General features: G+C 40.4%; 2 protein-coding genes across 2 annotated transcripts; both read left to right on the forward strand.

Moving 5' to 3' along the window:
- Positions 1-805: 805 nt before the first annotated feature.
- Positions 806-7,633, forward strand: psmd3 (proteasome 26S subunit, non-ATPase 3). The gene is made up of 12 exons (XM_061026238.1): positions 806-970; positions 2,833-3,023; positions 3,203-3,346; positions 3,491-3,627; positions 3,785-3,975; positions 4,065-4,168; positions 4,942-5,056; positions 5,487-5,606; positions 5,723-5,826; positions 6,003-6,158; positions 7,204-7,254; positions 7,359-7,633. The coding sequence occupies exons 1-12, from the start codon at positions 811-813 to the stop codon at positions 7,434-7,436; spliced, it is 1,551 nt and encodes a 516-aa protein (XP_060882221.1). The 5' UTR covers positions 806-810; the 3' UTR covers positions 7,437-7,633.
- Positions 7,634-11,312: 3,679 nt separating this feature from the next.
- On the forward strand, positions 11,313-17,213 carry LOC132954621 (uncharacterized). Its single transcript, XM_061027229.1, has 5 exons — positions 11,313-11,577; positions 13,182-13,354; positions 13,442-13,552; positions 15,411-15,542; positions 15,639-17,213. The coding sequence occupies exons 1-5, from the start codon at positions 11,562-11,564 to the stop codon at positions 15,840-15,842; spliced, it is 636 nt and encodes a 211-aa protein (XP_060883212.1). The 5' UTR covers positions 11,313-11,561; the 3' UTR covers positions 15,843-17,213.
- Positions 17,214-17,236: the final 23 nt, after the last annotated feature.

Consider the following 17,236-nt stretch of genomic DNA (forward strand, 5'->3'; position numbering starts at 1 on the left):
TCCTCTTGTGTTTTAACTTGATAATTTCTTATCTTACTTACTTTGTCTATTTATGTTTCATATTTATATTTACTTTGTATTTTTATTAATATTATAGTTTTGGGTTTTTTGATCCTTTAACCACTTGTTTCTATTTCTTTTCCTGCTCTTACCTTCTTATTGCTGTTATCTTTTTATTTGCTTTTATCTCTTTTAGTTTCTTACATCTTTTTAAATCTTTGGTTCCTCTTGGTCTCAGCTCGTGTTGTTGGGTTCTTGTGTTTCCTGGGTTCTTATCATGGTTCTTGTGATGGTCGGGTTATATATGTCTGTTGGGTATCGTGCACTTTGGGTTCTTTTCTGTTGAATTGTATTTAATTATTTTTAGTATTTTGCATTTGTTCTTGCTGTTGTTAATATTCTTCTGTGTTTAGTTTAGTTTGCTTTTTTGTTTGTTTGTGAAACCTGTGTTTTTAAAAGGTGCTATATAAATAAAGTTATTATTATTATTAATAATAATAATAATAATAATAATAATAATAATAATAATAATAATAATCCTTTTTTAATCTCAAATATGATGAATCGATGCGCCTGTGTTCGATTCATCAAGCCTCCCGTTTTGTTTCTGCGATCATCTTGTACTGTCTGAAACATCCCACAATCCTCTGCGCTTCAAGATACTTGCCAGTCATTGTTGGTAGCGATCAGACAGAAGAAGAAAAATAACCCCCCCGAGGTGACTGCAGGTTTTTTTAATCGAGTTTCGGGGGCTGAAGGAGTGTTTTTTAGTTTGTCCTTTACTCTGAGCTGTTTTGTCTTCCAGACGTCATGAAGGAAACAGCGGCCAAGCGGCGGGACAAGGCGGGAGGCTCCAAAGCCGAGAAGCCGAAAGAGTCGGGCCCGGAGCCGCAGGACGTGGAGATGCCGGAGGAAGAGGGGGCCAATGCGGCGAAGCAGCCCAAAGAGCTGGACAGCCTGACTCTGGACGGTAACAACCAGAACATGTCTTTATAACCTCGTAGAGTCCGGAACAAAAAGCGGGTCGAGTGTCAGAATAGTTCTTTAAAGTCCACTTTAACGGCGGCTAGCCTGTTAGCACACACGGCTAACAAACAGCGTCATGAAGGTAGCAGACGAACCAGATCAGAACCAGAAATAAGGAAGAAGTTTAATAGTCACAGCTGCTCTTGAACGCAAAAGAAGCAGAAAATATTAAAGTAAATAGAATAAAAGTTAAATATAGGTTGATTAAACATTGCATAACAAAGTGCTGAGTATCTACAGAAAGTATAAGTTAAGTTCCAAGTAGTTAACTGAAGATATAAACAATAGTCTAAAATATAAATATACACAAAGTGCTGAGTTAAACAGTGTAGATACATCACGTCATGCTCAGTGTTGACAAGCTCAGTATCAGTAAACATATTGTTGACTGGTTTGCAGGTTGCTCAGTTGCAGTAAACATTTTACAATTCACAAATTTCCAGTTGACAATACAGCAAACAATGTGCTTAAGTTACTCAAATTTGAGATGTGATGTATTGTGTTGAAAAGAAACATTACAACTTAATTTAGCTTGCTGTAGAGGTGGGCGATACGGGAAAAATATCATATCACGATTTTTTTTTTTTTTTTTGCAAAATCACGATTTTATCACGATTTTTTTTCATAGTGATCTTTGGACTAATTTGTAAGTTGCTGACCAGTTCAACCAAACTTATTTCCCTGTATAATGTTTTTAAATGCACAAAAACTGCGCTGACAAGTTTAATCTATTTGAAAAACGTCTTTGTAGGAGGTGTGGAGGTCTCTCACCCAGAACATCTTCAGCAACAGAAATGTCTTTCCCTCAATTTGATCGATATTTATGCACCACTTTGAAATTATTATTGAGTAATGTGTCCTTTTTTTGTTCATCAGGAACATTTTCACGCAGTGATGCATTCATTTAAAAACATGTAGACTTTGAGTTCTTGTGTTTCTGTTCTGTTTTAGCCCTGCAGAGTTCCTACAGCTGGAGCTTCATACAGGCTCTGCAGCATTTGTTGTTTTTTATGACATCATTGAGTCAGTTCAGTTCACAATACAGCAAGCAAAAATGTGCTTTTTTTAAAATTTTATTTATTTAACCAGGTTGGTCCCATTGAGATTAAAAACCTCTTTTTCAAGGGAGACCTGGCCAAGACAGGCCGCAGCAAAAACACAAAGTCACAGACGGAAATACAAAGAGAGACAAAGTTCAATTTACAAAGCACAACATTTTGGGTTAAAATAGAAACATCTATGAGTCATATCTGGGAATCAGTTGTTCAAGCAGCCGAGCTAAAACATCGACATCCTATAGAATCTGCTTCTATGTCTTTCATTTTAGATTTAAAAACATTTAAGGACACCAGCTCCTTGAGCTTTAAGTCATTCTGCAACAGATTCCAGGCTGAGAGTGCATAGTACCCAAAAGCCCTTCTCCCAATATCTGTCCGAGCGTTTGGGACAGAGAGCATGAAGAGGTCCTGAGAGCGCAAAGAATACTGTCCGGTACTTCTCTGCATGATAAAAACACAGATATAGAGGAAGCAGACCAATAATTGCCTTATATAAAGGTGTTGCATTGGTAGCTTCTTTTTTTTTTTTTTTTATAATTTCAAGCATTCAGGCTGTACTGAACTAGAAGTATCCTCAACCAATCAAATATGGCCATTTCCTTCGAGTGTATAGTGATGTGGAAGTGATGCTTCAATGTCTAAAATCTCAAATAAGCATCTGTGTCTTTCTGTGGTCACTTACTCTCTGTCTTGTGTTTTCTATTTCTCCTAATCCTCCCTGATCTCCTCCGCCTCCTCTTCTCATCAGACATTAAGGAGCATGTAAAGCAGATAGAGAAGGCAGTGTCAGGGAAGGAACCCCGCTTTGTGCTTCGTGCTCTGAGGGCGTTGCCGTCCACCAGCCGTCGTCTGAACACCAACGTTCTACATAAAGCCTTCTTCGGCTTTTTCACCAACAACACCACCACCAGAGACTTCCTGCTCAGCTTCTTGGAGGAGGTAAGAATCCTGTCACCATAAATGATTCATTTAATATTGATCAACTGCTGAGTATTCTTTGTCAAAACAAAACTCAGACTGAAATATGCTCATCCCAGGGGATATTTTCCAAACTGCTCCTGTAGACTATTATTGATTTAATTACTACATTCATATCTGTGTGTCTTTCTGTCCGTCAGCCCATGGAGATGACGGATGCCGGAGACATCCAGTTCCGTCCCAGGACGGGTAAAGCTGCATCAGCTCCCCTGCTGCCGGAGGTTGAGGCTTACCTGCAGCTGCTGCTGGTGGTTCACCTAATGAACAACAAGAGATACACCGAGGTCTGTCTCTCTGCCTAGCTGTCTTTTATCCAAGTTTGATGCTTCATTAAGGAAACCAATCTTAAAACAATGCTTTTAAGATGCTAAGAATGTTTGCTGCTGCTGCTGATGATGATAATGACGGTGCTCTGATGTGCGTTTCAGGCTCAGAAAGTATCAGACGACCTGCTGCAGAAGATCGGCTCAAAGAACCGCAGAGCTCTGGATCTGGTCGCTGCCAAGTGTTACTATTACCATGCCCGTGTGTACGAGTTCCTCAACCAGTTCGACACCATGCGCAGGTACACACACGCTCTCACACACACACACACACACACACACAGTGACATACACCAGGGCCTCAGCATTTGGGAATTTTAACCATCACGTTAGGAATATTCCTTTATCTGTTGTTTTTATCTGCTAAGAACTCACTGAAGCCGCTTTGTCTCTCTTCAGTTTCCTCCACACGCGTTTGCGTACAGCGACTCTACGTCACGACGCTGACGGCCAGGCCGTCCTCCTGAACCTGCTGCTCAGGAACTACCTGCACTTCAACCTGTACGACCAGGCCGAGAAACTGGTGTCCAAGTCCGTGTTCCCTGAACTTGCCAACAACAACGAGTGGGCCCGATACCTTTACTACACAGGTGAGACTGTTACCTGTCTTACACAGGCGATTCCTGTGCGTTAACCTGCGTATCGTGTTAACCTGTATGTCATGATGTGACCCCTGCAGGTCGTATTAAGGCGATCCAGTTGGAGTACTCTGAGGCTCGGAGGACTCTGACAAACGCTCTGAGGAAAGCTCCCCAACACACCGCTGTGGGCTTCAAGCAGACGGTCTGTTCCACACCAAAAACACACTTCTAGACATTATGTTATTATCATTATTATCACACATTATTATACACTGATTCATGTTGTCAACACATTGCTGAGCACTGTTACACACTGTATACTCAATTTTAACTCCGATTGGACTCTTCTACACAAAAATGTACCCTCTCACAGACTGTTAACACTTACATAAAATGTTTTTATAAACATACTGTAGTACACTTTCCTCTTCAAACACTCTGCATACACGATGTTACAAACGGAAGTCACACTCGTCACACATCATTACAGATGTAGGATCGTCATTTATTGTTTGTTTACAGCTGTCAGTCAGTGTGTTGACATGTCATGTATATATTTATTGGTTTCTGATAGTTGTCAACATGTCTGATATTTTCTAGACGCTGTGTTTTTAAATGAAATCTCCCTTATTTTAATAATTAAAAGTATTGAAAATGTACTGTAGCTTTAAGAAGACAAAACAACAACATCAATTTCACAAGACAGCTGCAGGGAAGAGGGAAGAGTTGTAAACAAGTTAACACCTGCCCCGTGTCTGGTCAATATATTTGACTGTGCAGGAGTTTCATGGTAATTTTTACTAATTGAAAACAAAAGAAATAACCCCATACTTCCATTTGTGTTGCTGTTGATTTTTTACTGGTATCGTATCAAAGTTTAAAATGTGGCGATCCCTCTTAAGTGAGCACAGGTGGAGTGGAGGTGTGTAGGCAGTGGTTTGAGAACTGGTGTGTTAAACATCTGTCTGTGTGCAGGTTCATAAGCTGCTGATCGTGGTCGAGCTGTTGTTGGGAGAGATTCCTGACAGACTTCAGTTCAGACAGCCGTCACTGAAGAGGTCACTGATGCCCTACTTCCTGCTGACACAGGGTCAGTTTCACACACACACACACACACACACACACACACACACACACACACACACACACACACACACACACACACACACACACACACACACACACACACACACACACACACACACACACACACACACACACACACACACACACACACACACACACACACACACACACACACACACACACACACACACACACACACACAGTTTGTTGTATTTTCAGGCTATTCTATGTTTATGAATATTTTTCTGTTTATTTACTTTGTCACTATGTTTGGAAATGTTTTTTTATGACTATGTGAATCTACAAAAAAATAATGTATTGGTTAAAACTAGAATCTATAGAGTTACTCATTACACTTTTTAAACTTTTTACATGTTGCTCAAATGTTTACGTTTTCGTACGTACTGTGTGTGTGTGTCTGTGCGTGTTTCTAGCTGTGAGAACGGGTAACCTGGCCAAGTTTAACCAGGTGTTGGAGCAGTTTGGGGAGAAGTTTCAAACAGACGGGACGTACACACTCATCATCCGCCTGAGACACAACGTCATCAAGACCGGTGAGCCAATCACAGCCCGCGACACCTGTGACATCACCTGATCCTTGAGTGTGTGTGTTTGAAACTTAAAATCTATTCATGGCCTGGGAACCTGAACCGTGTGTGTTTGTGTGCAGGTGTGCGTATGATAAGTCTGTCGTACTCGCGGATCTCTCTGGCCGACATCGCTCAGAAGCTGCAGCTCGACAGTCCAGAGGACGCAGAGTTCATTGTCGCCAAGGTAACCGGGAAGTCCTCGCTCAATTTCAAAACCAAACACATGAATTATATGTAGTCTTAATCTGGACCTGTTCTCACTGCAGAGCAACAATCAGTCACAAATATCTTTTAGGGGAACAGGTGGGGCAGGAAGCCCTGGTGTGACGTGTGTGTGACGTGTGTGTGTGTGTCCATCAGGCGATCCGTGACGGAGTGATCGAGGCAAGCATCAATCATGAGAAAGGTTTTGTCCAATCAAAAGAGACGATGGACATCTACGGCACCAGAGAGCCTCAGCTGGCTTTTCACCAGAGAATCTCCTTCTGTCTGGACATCCACAACATGTCTGTTAAGGTAAACACACACACACCTGTGACACACCTGAAGGGTTCTACATCATGTCAGTGAAGGTAACACACACACACACACACACCTGTGACACACCTAAAGGGTTCTATATCATGTCAGTGAAGGTAACACAGACAAACACACACACACACACACCTGTGAAACACCTGAAGGGTTCTACATCATGTCAGTGAAGGTAACACACACACACCTGTGAAACACCTGTGAAACACCTGAAGGGTTCTATATCATGTCAGTGAAGGTCACACACACACACACCTGTGACACACCTAAATGATTCCACATCATGTAATTGAAGGTAACTCACCTATAACACACCTGTGACACCCCTAAGGTATTCCACATCGTGTCAACTTGGATTTTAGAAAGCACAGTTTTGTTGGTTGGATATGAATTCCTTCAGCTTCTAGTTTTAAGAACTGTTTCAAACATTTCACAGTTATTGATAATGAATGATTTTTTTTTTTATGGTTGCTTAGTAACTGTGAATAACTGTTTCTGATTGGAAAGAGAAATGACAGTTAATAGAGGTTTGTAAACTTCAGGAACTGTTAATAAAAGTCGCTACATTTAAACTGTCTACAACCATTAGTCAGACTTATTAACTGTTAACTATTCACGTCTGTGTAAACACATTTAGAACCGTTTATAACAGAAGAGAGGATTTAACAAAATGCTGTAATCTAAAAGTAGAACGGTAATGGCTAACCTTGACTTTCATGAACTGAGTGTTAAAATGTTTGGTTCTATTGTAGTGCCGATTCATCTTTCAAAATGTCTTTGATCAGAAAAAGGGAGAATATCTCAAACTTGTTAAGAGTTCATTTAATCTTCGGTTAGTTTTTTTTTAATCGCGTGTGTTTACGTAGCAGCAATTTCTTTAAACCCTAAAAAGTTTGATTTATTTTTATGTTTTTAAATTGTTATGCTACTCTGAAACGCCCTGCAGTCGTACTGCATCGATGTAAGTTTCAACTTTAGCTTAGAGTAAAGCAATGATGTCACAATCAACTCTGTGTGTCTCCTGCAGGCCATGAGGTTTCCTCCCAAAGCTTACAACAAAGACCTGGAGTCAGCAGAGGTAAAACATGCACACCTGTAACATGCATCATTACTTTTCAACATTCATAAAACAGCTTATTCAGTTCTAACATGTCGACATTTCTGCGTTTGTGGTGCGTTCAGGAGCGTAGGGAAAGAGAGCAGCAGGATCTGGAGTTTGCTAAAGAAATGGCTGAAGATGATGACGACAGTTTCCCGTGAGACTCTCGGCCGACTTCCTGTGCGGACAGGATGTGAATCTGTGTGTCTGCACGCTGATATTCAACAGTTATTAGCCACAATCCCCTTCTCCCCTCGCTTCTTTCTCTCTGCTGTGTATTCCTGCTGTAACTTCTGTTCTCTGCAGCCGCTGTTTGTTGTTTCTCTCACTCGAATAAAAGACACATTGGTTTTGTTTACATGTTGTGGTCTGTGGTTTTCTGGGTAATGTAGTCTGATCTGACCGTCTGTCACACATCACAACATTTTTTCCTGTTTTTATTCAACTTACATGATAATTAAAAACATTTGCATTATTTTCTGAATGAAGAATATCAATAATACGCTTTAAGGAGCCTCACCATTTCATTAATGAGTGTCCTCATTCTGAACAGAAACAGACCCTTAGGCTGAAGCTCAAGTTCAGTATGTTTAAAGACGTTAAAATCGCTGTTTCACATTTAAACTGACTTTGAATTTATGTTTGTGTTTAAATGAAACGAGGTCAATTTGAAAAGTACAGATTTACACAAGTTGTAAACAATGGAGCAGCTGTGGCCTACTTGTAGAGACTGTTGTCTCTCAATCCGAAGGGTGGGGGTTTGATCCCCAGCTCCTGCAGCAACACGTCCGACGTGTCCTTGGGCAAGACACTTACCTCTGAATGGCTGCTGCTTCGTCGGCGGCTTATGAATTGGATTAGTTACTTCTGATGGTCGTTACACATGGCAGCTTCTTGCATCAGTGTGTGAATGTGTAGGTGTGACATGTGGTGTTAAAGCGCTCTGAGTAGTGAGAAGACTAAAAAAAATGCTAAACAAGCTCAAGTCCATTTACAATGTACATGTCAGATGAGTCCTTCTGCAAGACACTTGACCCCGAATTGCTCCGCCGCTTCGATGGCGTGTGACCGCGTGTGAATGGATTAGTTAATACTGATGGACACCTTACATAGCAGCCTCTGCCATCAGAGGCACCGCGGTGTAAAAGCGCTTTAAGTAGTCTAGAGACTAGAAAAGCGCCATTTACCGTTTTAAAACTGAACCTTGTTCTCAGCCTCATTCACCTCAGAATGCCGAGGGAGAAAATAGGAGAGCATATTTTTATGAGGGGAAAAAAACCCTGGCCTGCTGAAATAATCTTTTCAGTTCTTTTGAATTTCATCCGAATGTGATGTGCTGAAAGGAAATAAAAAAAATAAATCCATGAAAGGGAAAAAAGAAAAACACTTTCTGGAAACAAATAAGAGAAAATGAAGAAAAAAGAAATGGAATCTGAATATGTTGCAAGCTGGAGCTGGCGTCCATTTTTACTGAAGATACTTGAAATAAACTACATAAATCATAACTGTCCTATCAGTTCCCCAGCAGCCTCTTGAGTCTGAGTTCTCCCAGCTGCCTTATTTCATAATCCTTACAGGAGTCAGCTATTTGATTTCTCCCCCCGGGTTATAGTCTTATTTATTCAGAAATCCAGTGTACCAACTATTGTCTCACCATAACGTCACCTCACCGCTACTTTAATCTCCTGATGAGTTTGATGAGAATGACATTTCCTGTGAAAGTACATTTCCACAATTTACCATTCAACTTCCAATGTATCGCACATTTCCTGGAATGACACACTCAGGGTGGAAAAATCTAATACTTTGGGAAAGTTGAACCAGTATGATTCAGTGTCATTCAAGTTCTACTCTGAATATTTTACAACAACACACGTTAACATCCCACAAACTTCTTTTGGTCAACGTCTAACTTGAGCATTCAAGCACTTCCTAGCTAACATTAAGGTCTGATTAAAAGTAGGATTAGGAATGAACTATTTTAGAAAGCAATAAGCCACGGCAGGGTTAGCAGGTCAGTGAGCTATGCAAACACTTTTTTTTTTTTTTTACAATAGCTTCCCAGTAAGCATGATAATAAAAAAAAACAATCAATTCTTGAGCTAACTGAAAGCTACTAATGAATAATAAAGCATTTTGACTGTTTTTAAGATGTGACACCAACAAACAATATTACATGATAGGACTTGTTGAATGATAATCTTAGCTGCTGTCTACGCTAGGTAATGGGTTATGAAATATTTTTTTGTTTTAACCTGAAATATTGCACACTTTTCCAACAGATATTCACTTTCCATTGGTGTTTAGTTTCTGACAAATTGAAAGCAGTGAAATGAGAACTATTGTCAGGTTCCTTTAGTGCAGGGGTTCTCAAACTTTATTAGACCATGGACCCATTTCAGGTGAGACATTTTTCCAAGGACCCCCCTCATTATCGTAACGTTGATAAGCATATATTAATACTATGTAATAATGTACTATGTAGTACTTTGCAACAATAGATTAAGGCTACATTTATACTTTCCAAGTAATTCATTTTATAAACTTTGAGAAAATGTTGGCTCAAAGGTGGGTTTTTTTTTTGAGTTTTTATTATTATCTGTGAAGCGACAGACATGTCACAATCACATCAGAATTGATCTAATGGCATAAAAATAAAGTGGGCGGGAGTATTGGACCACATAGCTGATTTTATTGGTGCAAGAGGTCCCAGTTTGTAGATATGCTTTTTAAATGATATAGCACACTTTTACAATTGTTTGTAAATTCTTCCGCGGACCCCCAAGCTATGGTTCGCGGACCCCTGGGGGTCCTGGGACCCCACTTTTGAGAATCACTACTATAGGGTATTTCTTTAGGCTAATAAAAGAGCCTTTACAAACTGATAAACATTAGGCCTATAACACCAAAATAAAAGTTCGAGGAAGCGATCCAACCATTGTCTCCTACAGGAGACTGTCGGGATTTTGAAAATGTCGAACGAATTAGCGGAGAATACTTTTATTTTGGTGCTTCCGGTGGGCGGTAGAGTGAATTTGTATATTAGCTAAATATTTAGTTTATATTCTATATATTTAGCTTTCATTATAAATATTTACAATCTTAGCTAAATATATAGGATCAAAGCTAAATATTTAGAATGTAAACTAAATGTTTAGAAACGTAGTTAAATATTTAGAATCAGGACATGTATTTTTAACAGTTATATATAATATTTAACATTTATATATAATATTTAACATTTATATATAATATTTAACATTTATATTTGCCAATGAAGTTATCTTACATTTTTATTCACAAAAGTAAATATGACAAAGTTCACAAATATTTCTCTAAATGTGAATAAAAAGTGATGTTTTAGTGCTAAATGTGGAGAAATGTTGTTGTTATTTGTAGTGTGCGGAACTTTACAATCGGCGCCCCATAAGTCATAGCCTAAATGAACGGTGTGTATTAATGCAGGACTTTTAATCGTATTTCTTCACTGTGGTATTCCCACTTTTACTACAGTAGTCAATACAAAAGACCTAAGTACTTTTCCTCTCCACTGCAGATTTGAATTCCTCCAGGAAGTATAGGCTGAATCAACTGAAACACGTTTGAATTACCTGCTGACTCACAAATGTGTCCAGGATTTCTTAAAAACACACGATGACACACAGGAAGTAACTAAAGCGGAATAATGAAACACAAAGACACACACTCCTTAAGTCAACAACACAAGTTTTTCAGCTTCCTGAACCAAAAGGCTTCTTCCTCCACCACTGTAGGATTTTATTTAATAAGCCCCATACTATTCCTGCTTATAATAATAACAATATTAATAATATTAATAGTTATAATTATAATGACCTGTACGTTTTGGATAGCCTATTTAATAAACTGTAAAAATGTAATTGAGATGTTTCATATTTATAACAGAACAAAGCAACTTCATGTGAAGCCTAATGAACAGGGTGTAAGGTAGAAATGAAGGTGTGGTCACGTGACTTACCGGTCGCAGGTAAGACCGCGCTTCAGTGTTCCGTGAGTCTGATTCATAGGGACCTCTCCGGGCATCGCTCACGGTCGTGACGTATCTCACGGTTGTGACGTAAAAAAAGTTTTCGCAAGCTTCCTCACTTCGCGCTTTAGGGATGACGGATGTCGTTCATGGGAAACCCCTCAAGACGGAGAGAAGATAAAAAGAGCAAACCGCTGCAAATGGAACCTGAAACAGAAATTACCGAGTTCACCGGCGGACAGATACCCACATCGAGACACCGACAGCCGCCCTGACAGACATGAACACCTTCATAGGTAAGAACTCACTTTGAATGTCACAGGAACTGATAAAGCAGCTTAAGTCCTGCAAAGTGTGTATGAATTCTGGTTGGTGGCATTGGGTGTATGGAGGCTTATTCATTCTAAAACTTCAAATCTGGTTTGTTCACAAACTGAGTTTTAGGTCGGGGTTGTTTCTGCAGTAAATGTTCAATGATGAAATGTTGAAACAGACTTTGGATTTTCTTAGAATGTATTCAGCCGTGGTCAGACACCACAGCAGCAGCAGAACACACATGGCTGATAAAGTTTTCATGTAAACAGTGTTGCTTAAATTCTGTTGGAAAAGGTACAGCCTACAAATTCCTTTCCATTTTGGTGAGACTTCCAACAGGCTGTGAAGAAGACATCAACATGATCTGTACATTTTAGACTTTTAGAATCACACTTCCTTTTCAGCTCACACTCTTCAATCTCCAATCCAAATATAACTGCTGCTCTGAGATGTCTTGTGTGTATTACAGCTTCACAGACCTATAACAAGAGTGACGTTACGATGGTTGACAGATTTAAATGAAATATCCAGAAAATTACCAAGATTAAGGAATTCATGAAAATCCGTACAAACACTGAGCTAAAAATGATTTGTTAATTGATTAGTCAATGTGATAATTGATTAATCATTTAGGTAGCCTTTTTATTAAGTCACATTATCCTGTATTTTCTATCTAGTGCCGCGCACAGGTCAACATGGGAATTCGCCTACTTTATAGACTACTTTCCGTTATATCTGTCACCGGTTTTTCCACACAATTCTTTCCATTTATTCTATGCACGTGACAAAATGCGACACCTCCTGTTTGAGTTTTGTCAGAGCAAACGACAGCTGATTTAAATTCTTCATGTTTTTACGTTCACCTTCTGTTGTTTCATGTTTAGTGTCTGTTGATAGATGTCGCCGCTTCGTCATTCATTACAAAAAGTGATGAGAATACTTTACTTTTTGTTAAAAACTAAATAAGCCAGTTATTCAATTATGAAATATAAATTATATATGTTTTTCTTGTATGTACTTGTAGAAGTTCAAAGAGTCATTGATGTGCTTTAAAAGACTATTTTAAACATTAAAAGATTCCAGGGAATGGACTCAACCTCATTTACACTTATGCTTAGAACAAATCTCATATATCCGTTATTCCTGCAGACCATAATGTATCCCCATCAGCTGCAGCTTTACTGTGTTCTCTGCCAATAAGCTAGTGTTGGCAGGCTAAAACCAAGCAGCAACCTTCAGTGTAATTCCAAGTAAAAGTCTGTGCAGCACTAAGATCTAACAGGACGAGCACAGAGAAGAAGTCCCCTGTAAGCTTACGGCACCTGGTATTCCCAGGCGGTCTCCAATCCAAGTGCAAACAATGCCCGACCCTGCTTAGCTTCCGAGATCGGGCGTGTTCAGGGTTGTATGGCCATAAGCGAAGCAGGTTATTAGGTTGAATGGGGAAACTTAGGCTTTACAAAAGGTTTCTGTTCCAAGAGAAAATCAAACAAAAAAACACCTGACTGTTATTGTTTTACATTTATTTTATTAACTCTATGTACACAGAACTGTTACTTAACAATCATCATGTTTTTCTCTCCAGTTATTGCCGTTCTGCACCACTTCCTGTGTGCAGTTTTGGTTCAGTCAGCTCCTATCAGTTCGCCATCTGACCTGCCGCCAGCATTCAGAGAAGCAGCCGAGCGAGCGAAAACGCTGGTGGACAAAATACTCGGTGACATCCCAACCGTGCACACAGCTACTGTTAACGCTGAGGTGGGAGAGCTGGTCTGCTGCACTCTGATTGGCTGTTTTTCTTCTTCACTTGTTCTTAATGTTTTGTTTTGTTTTGTTTTCCTTCAGGGTTTGACCCTTGACCCCTCCACCCAGATGGCAAACCTGCAGATGATGATGACAACACTGGGCATCCCCGTCGCACCCGTCCTCAAACCGCTGTCTGAGCGTTTCACACTGGTCAGTCTGCATTCTGGGGGTGTTTAGGGGGGGGGGGGGGGGGGGGTAAAGTCCTTTATGATGCTTCTCTGTTTATTTAGGTGGTTCTTAAAGTTCAGAGGGTTTCTACTGGACCCACAGGGGGTCTAAAGTGATGATTCAGTCAGTGACATTAAAGGGCCCGTATTCTGCTTTTTCTGGTTTTATTTGCTCTTTAGTGTGTTTTCCAAGTGTCCTGTGCATGTTTATGAATTTTTTGAATTTTTGCACATCTTTTTGCGAAAATTCAAAGTCTGCGGCAACGCGGCTTCTCCTACGTTCTCCTGTTAGCTGTAGCATTAGCTGCATGTAACGCTCGGTTCTAGCCCCCCTCGATAAAAAATTGCCAGTGTGACATCTTGTCAGTGTGAGATCACTGATCTAAGCCCATTGGCTCGTTGTGGCAAGCCCAGCAGCTCATGTTGCACGCCCGTTAACTTCTGTAGCACACCCACGATATGCCGTAGCCTGTAAATGGTAAATGGACTTGAGCTTATATAGAGCTTTTCTAGTCTTCCAACTACTCAAAACGCTTTTACACCACATGTCACACCCACCCATTCACACCCTGATGGTAGTGATGATCGCTGTGTAGTATCATCCATCAGAAGTCACTAATCCCATTCATACACCACCACTGAAGCAGCGGGAGCAATTTGGCGGTTAAGTGTCTTGCCCAAGGACACATCGGACATTTGGCCAGCTGGGGATCGAACCCTCGACCTTCCGGTTGAGAGGTGACGACTCTGCCACTCTACCTGCGGTAGCACAGTAGTGCTAAGGTGCTAATGTTTGTGCTCCCCGGCCCTCGGAGCCAGAATGGCTGAGAACCTGACCAATTACATACTTTAGTAGGTACATAGATTAAATATATGAACCCCAAAAAGGGCAGAATATGGGCTCTTTAAGGAGGCTGTAGTGGGTCATTAAAAACCCTGTGGGGGGTTGACTACCTGCTTGACCTCCTTACCCTAGTCCTTTGAGGGTAAAGGTTTTTAGGTGACAGCGGGGTTCATCGCTTCATCTGAAGATTTTAGAGGTGGTTCCTATGCCAGGGCGTTCATTTAGTCAATTATACATTTTTAGATCATCTTAATTGTAGTAAGTGGATCTGCTGAAACACAGTTTGCAGAGGATGGGATTCTTATGTGGCTGCGAGGTTTAAGGGGTTCTTCAGATGTTTTCTGGATGGATGTTTTTTCGCCAAGGGGTTTATCCAGTCTTCTAGGAAAGTCGCCGGATGATCGCCACGATCTTGACGTGGTTCCTAGGTAATCACAAGACTCTGATGGTTGTTGAGAAGGATGTAGAGGTTTTGAAGAGTTTTTTTTTTTGTGGGTGGTGTTTGTACCAAGGGGTTCATGCAGTCCTGTAGGAAGGTCTATTGAATGGTGGACTACCAGCTGAGCCCCTGACACTGGATCTTGATGTGTTCTTTGATGATCCATGGCTTCTAATTGTCCTTAATGTGGATCTGAAGTTTTGTGAGGTGTTGACGGTTCCCCCAGAGAGTTCTTCGAGTGCCAAAGTGATTTATTCAGTTTTTAGGAGGATCAAGTGGATCTTAATTAACTGGGGGGGGGTTGAGCCGCTGGTGGACAACCAGGCTCAGAGGATGACAATGACATGGAGGAGGACTGATAACGTTAATTCCAGTAGTTGGAGTAGGCAGCTCTTAAATTTACATCGACAATTGTAACAATGAACACAATCTGACGTGAGACTTGCAGCAGTTGGAGTGCAGACAAGGCCACAGCAGCAGGCCATCTGCATTCCTAGGGTCCTTCTGGGTCTTTAATGATGTTTCTGATCTCATCTTGCGGTTGTGTCACCCCTATAGGAGATCAGTGTAAACCGCATGTCAGCGGGCACCCAACTGTACCAGGGGCTGCTGGGAGTTTTGTCTAACAAACTGAGCGGACTGAGCGACCTGAAAGCCGACCTCAGGGACCTGCTGACACACATCAACAAGGTACCACACAGCCCTGACATGCTAACACTGCGCTGCCTGTTCCGTTGTGCTTCGCTGTAAATGACGGCTGACTCTGTGTTTCTGTGTTTGTCTTAGATGAAGGAGGTGGCTCAGCTTGGCGGCAGTGGCGCGGATGATCAGAACCACAGTCCAGACGTGGCCTTTAGTCCCCATGGTGACTATGATGTCCAGGTGGCAGTCCACCTTACATTGACACAACTTCGTTCCTTCTGTCATGATCTGATCCGAAGCCTGAGAGCTGTTGCCTCTTATAGGCCACGAGCAACAGGAGCACGCTAAGCCCCACCTGAGCGGACCCCAATATGTTTTCAGGGATACTGGGAAAAAGTCCGATGAGTTGGATAGCGAGACATCAGATATGTCTTCCTGCAGTGCCTCATGAGAAATCTTTATTTTTTATCAATCAGGGAATGACGGTCAAAGACAATCACTGGATTTTTCTCTTTCTCTATACCATCTGATGTAAACAAACTTAAGACTGCTGCAGCATTCTGTTCTCAAAGCTGACAGACGTCACCACTTCTTCTTCTGACGAACTCAACAATTCACATATTTATTATTTTATTCTCCCCAAGTGAACCATCTTTCCAAAGGAAAAAATTCTGCTGCTTCATTTTCAAATCTGTTTATTTATACATTTTGAAGTGTTTCTCAGGGTCTCACTACTTTGGCAGACGGGATGCAGTAATGCAGAACTATCCAGAACAACTTTGCGTGTCCAGCTTGTCTTGTCATCTAAAGGATCAGAGCTCTGCCTCGTCTGCCCAAGAAAACAATGAGCAGGAATGTGAACGAGTTTAAAAACCTTCCACAACTGCAGAGACGATTTTGACAGATCAGAGATGTGCAGGTCTAAACCTGCTCAGCTCCTGAAACCTGCAGCTCTTTCTTTTTCTTTTTTTTTTTTTTTTTTGTCTGCAGCATTTTTGGAAGTTATGAAGATGCATGTCAATACAGAAAGAAAAGAGATTCCATGTGAAGTTTTAAAGCAAAACAGTGAAGCAAGCAGAAAGTCAAACTTATATTTTTCACGTTTATCTCAACCAAAGAATTCTAAACAGTTCAGCATTACACAAACAAAAATCATTTTAACTACAGAAATCTGTCAACAACAAAAGTGTTACATGTTTCACACATTGAGATTTAAAGGATTGAGTGTACAGGTGAAAACAGGTTATTGATATATTTTTTTAACTGATATTTATTTATTATTTATGTTGAATATTTATTGATGACTGTTTTTTTATTGTGTGAATGTTGTTTTTATAAAGTGTGGTTGTTATGTAACATATGAGCGGAGGTCGGGGGAGCACTGACGTGACCAAAGAGAGGTTTAAAACAAACAAAGGAGAGAGGGAGAGTTTGAGTCACTACTGGAGTGAAACGTTTCTTAGGTTGAGGAACAATTGAGATGATGTCAGAGAAGACTCAGTCATGAATGCATTTTTAAACATTAAGTTATTTATTTATATTTATTTCAAGGGTGAAACTGAATGTGTGCTGAAGACTCCAAATGAACCAATTAATTTATTTTTATTTATAAAGAAACACATTTTTCTGTGTGGTATGCTTTTGTTGATGTTGAATTTTACATCAAATCAGATCTCTTTGTAGAGTATTTTATTGAAAATAAAGTTTTTGTAAACTCAATTTCCCTTTTCTATTGCTGCTGT

The sequence above is a fragment of the Labrus mixtus genome, chromosome 20 (genome assembly GCF_963584025.1).
Source record: "Labrus mixtus chromosome 20, fLabMix1.1, whole genome shotgun sequence".
In the NCBI taxonomy this organism is placed as follows: domain Eukaryota; kingdom Metazoa; phylum Chordata; class Actinopteri; order Labriformes; family Labridae; genus Labrus; species Labrus mixtus.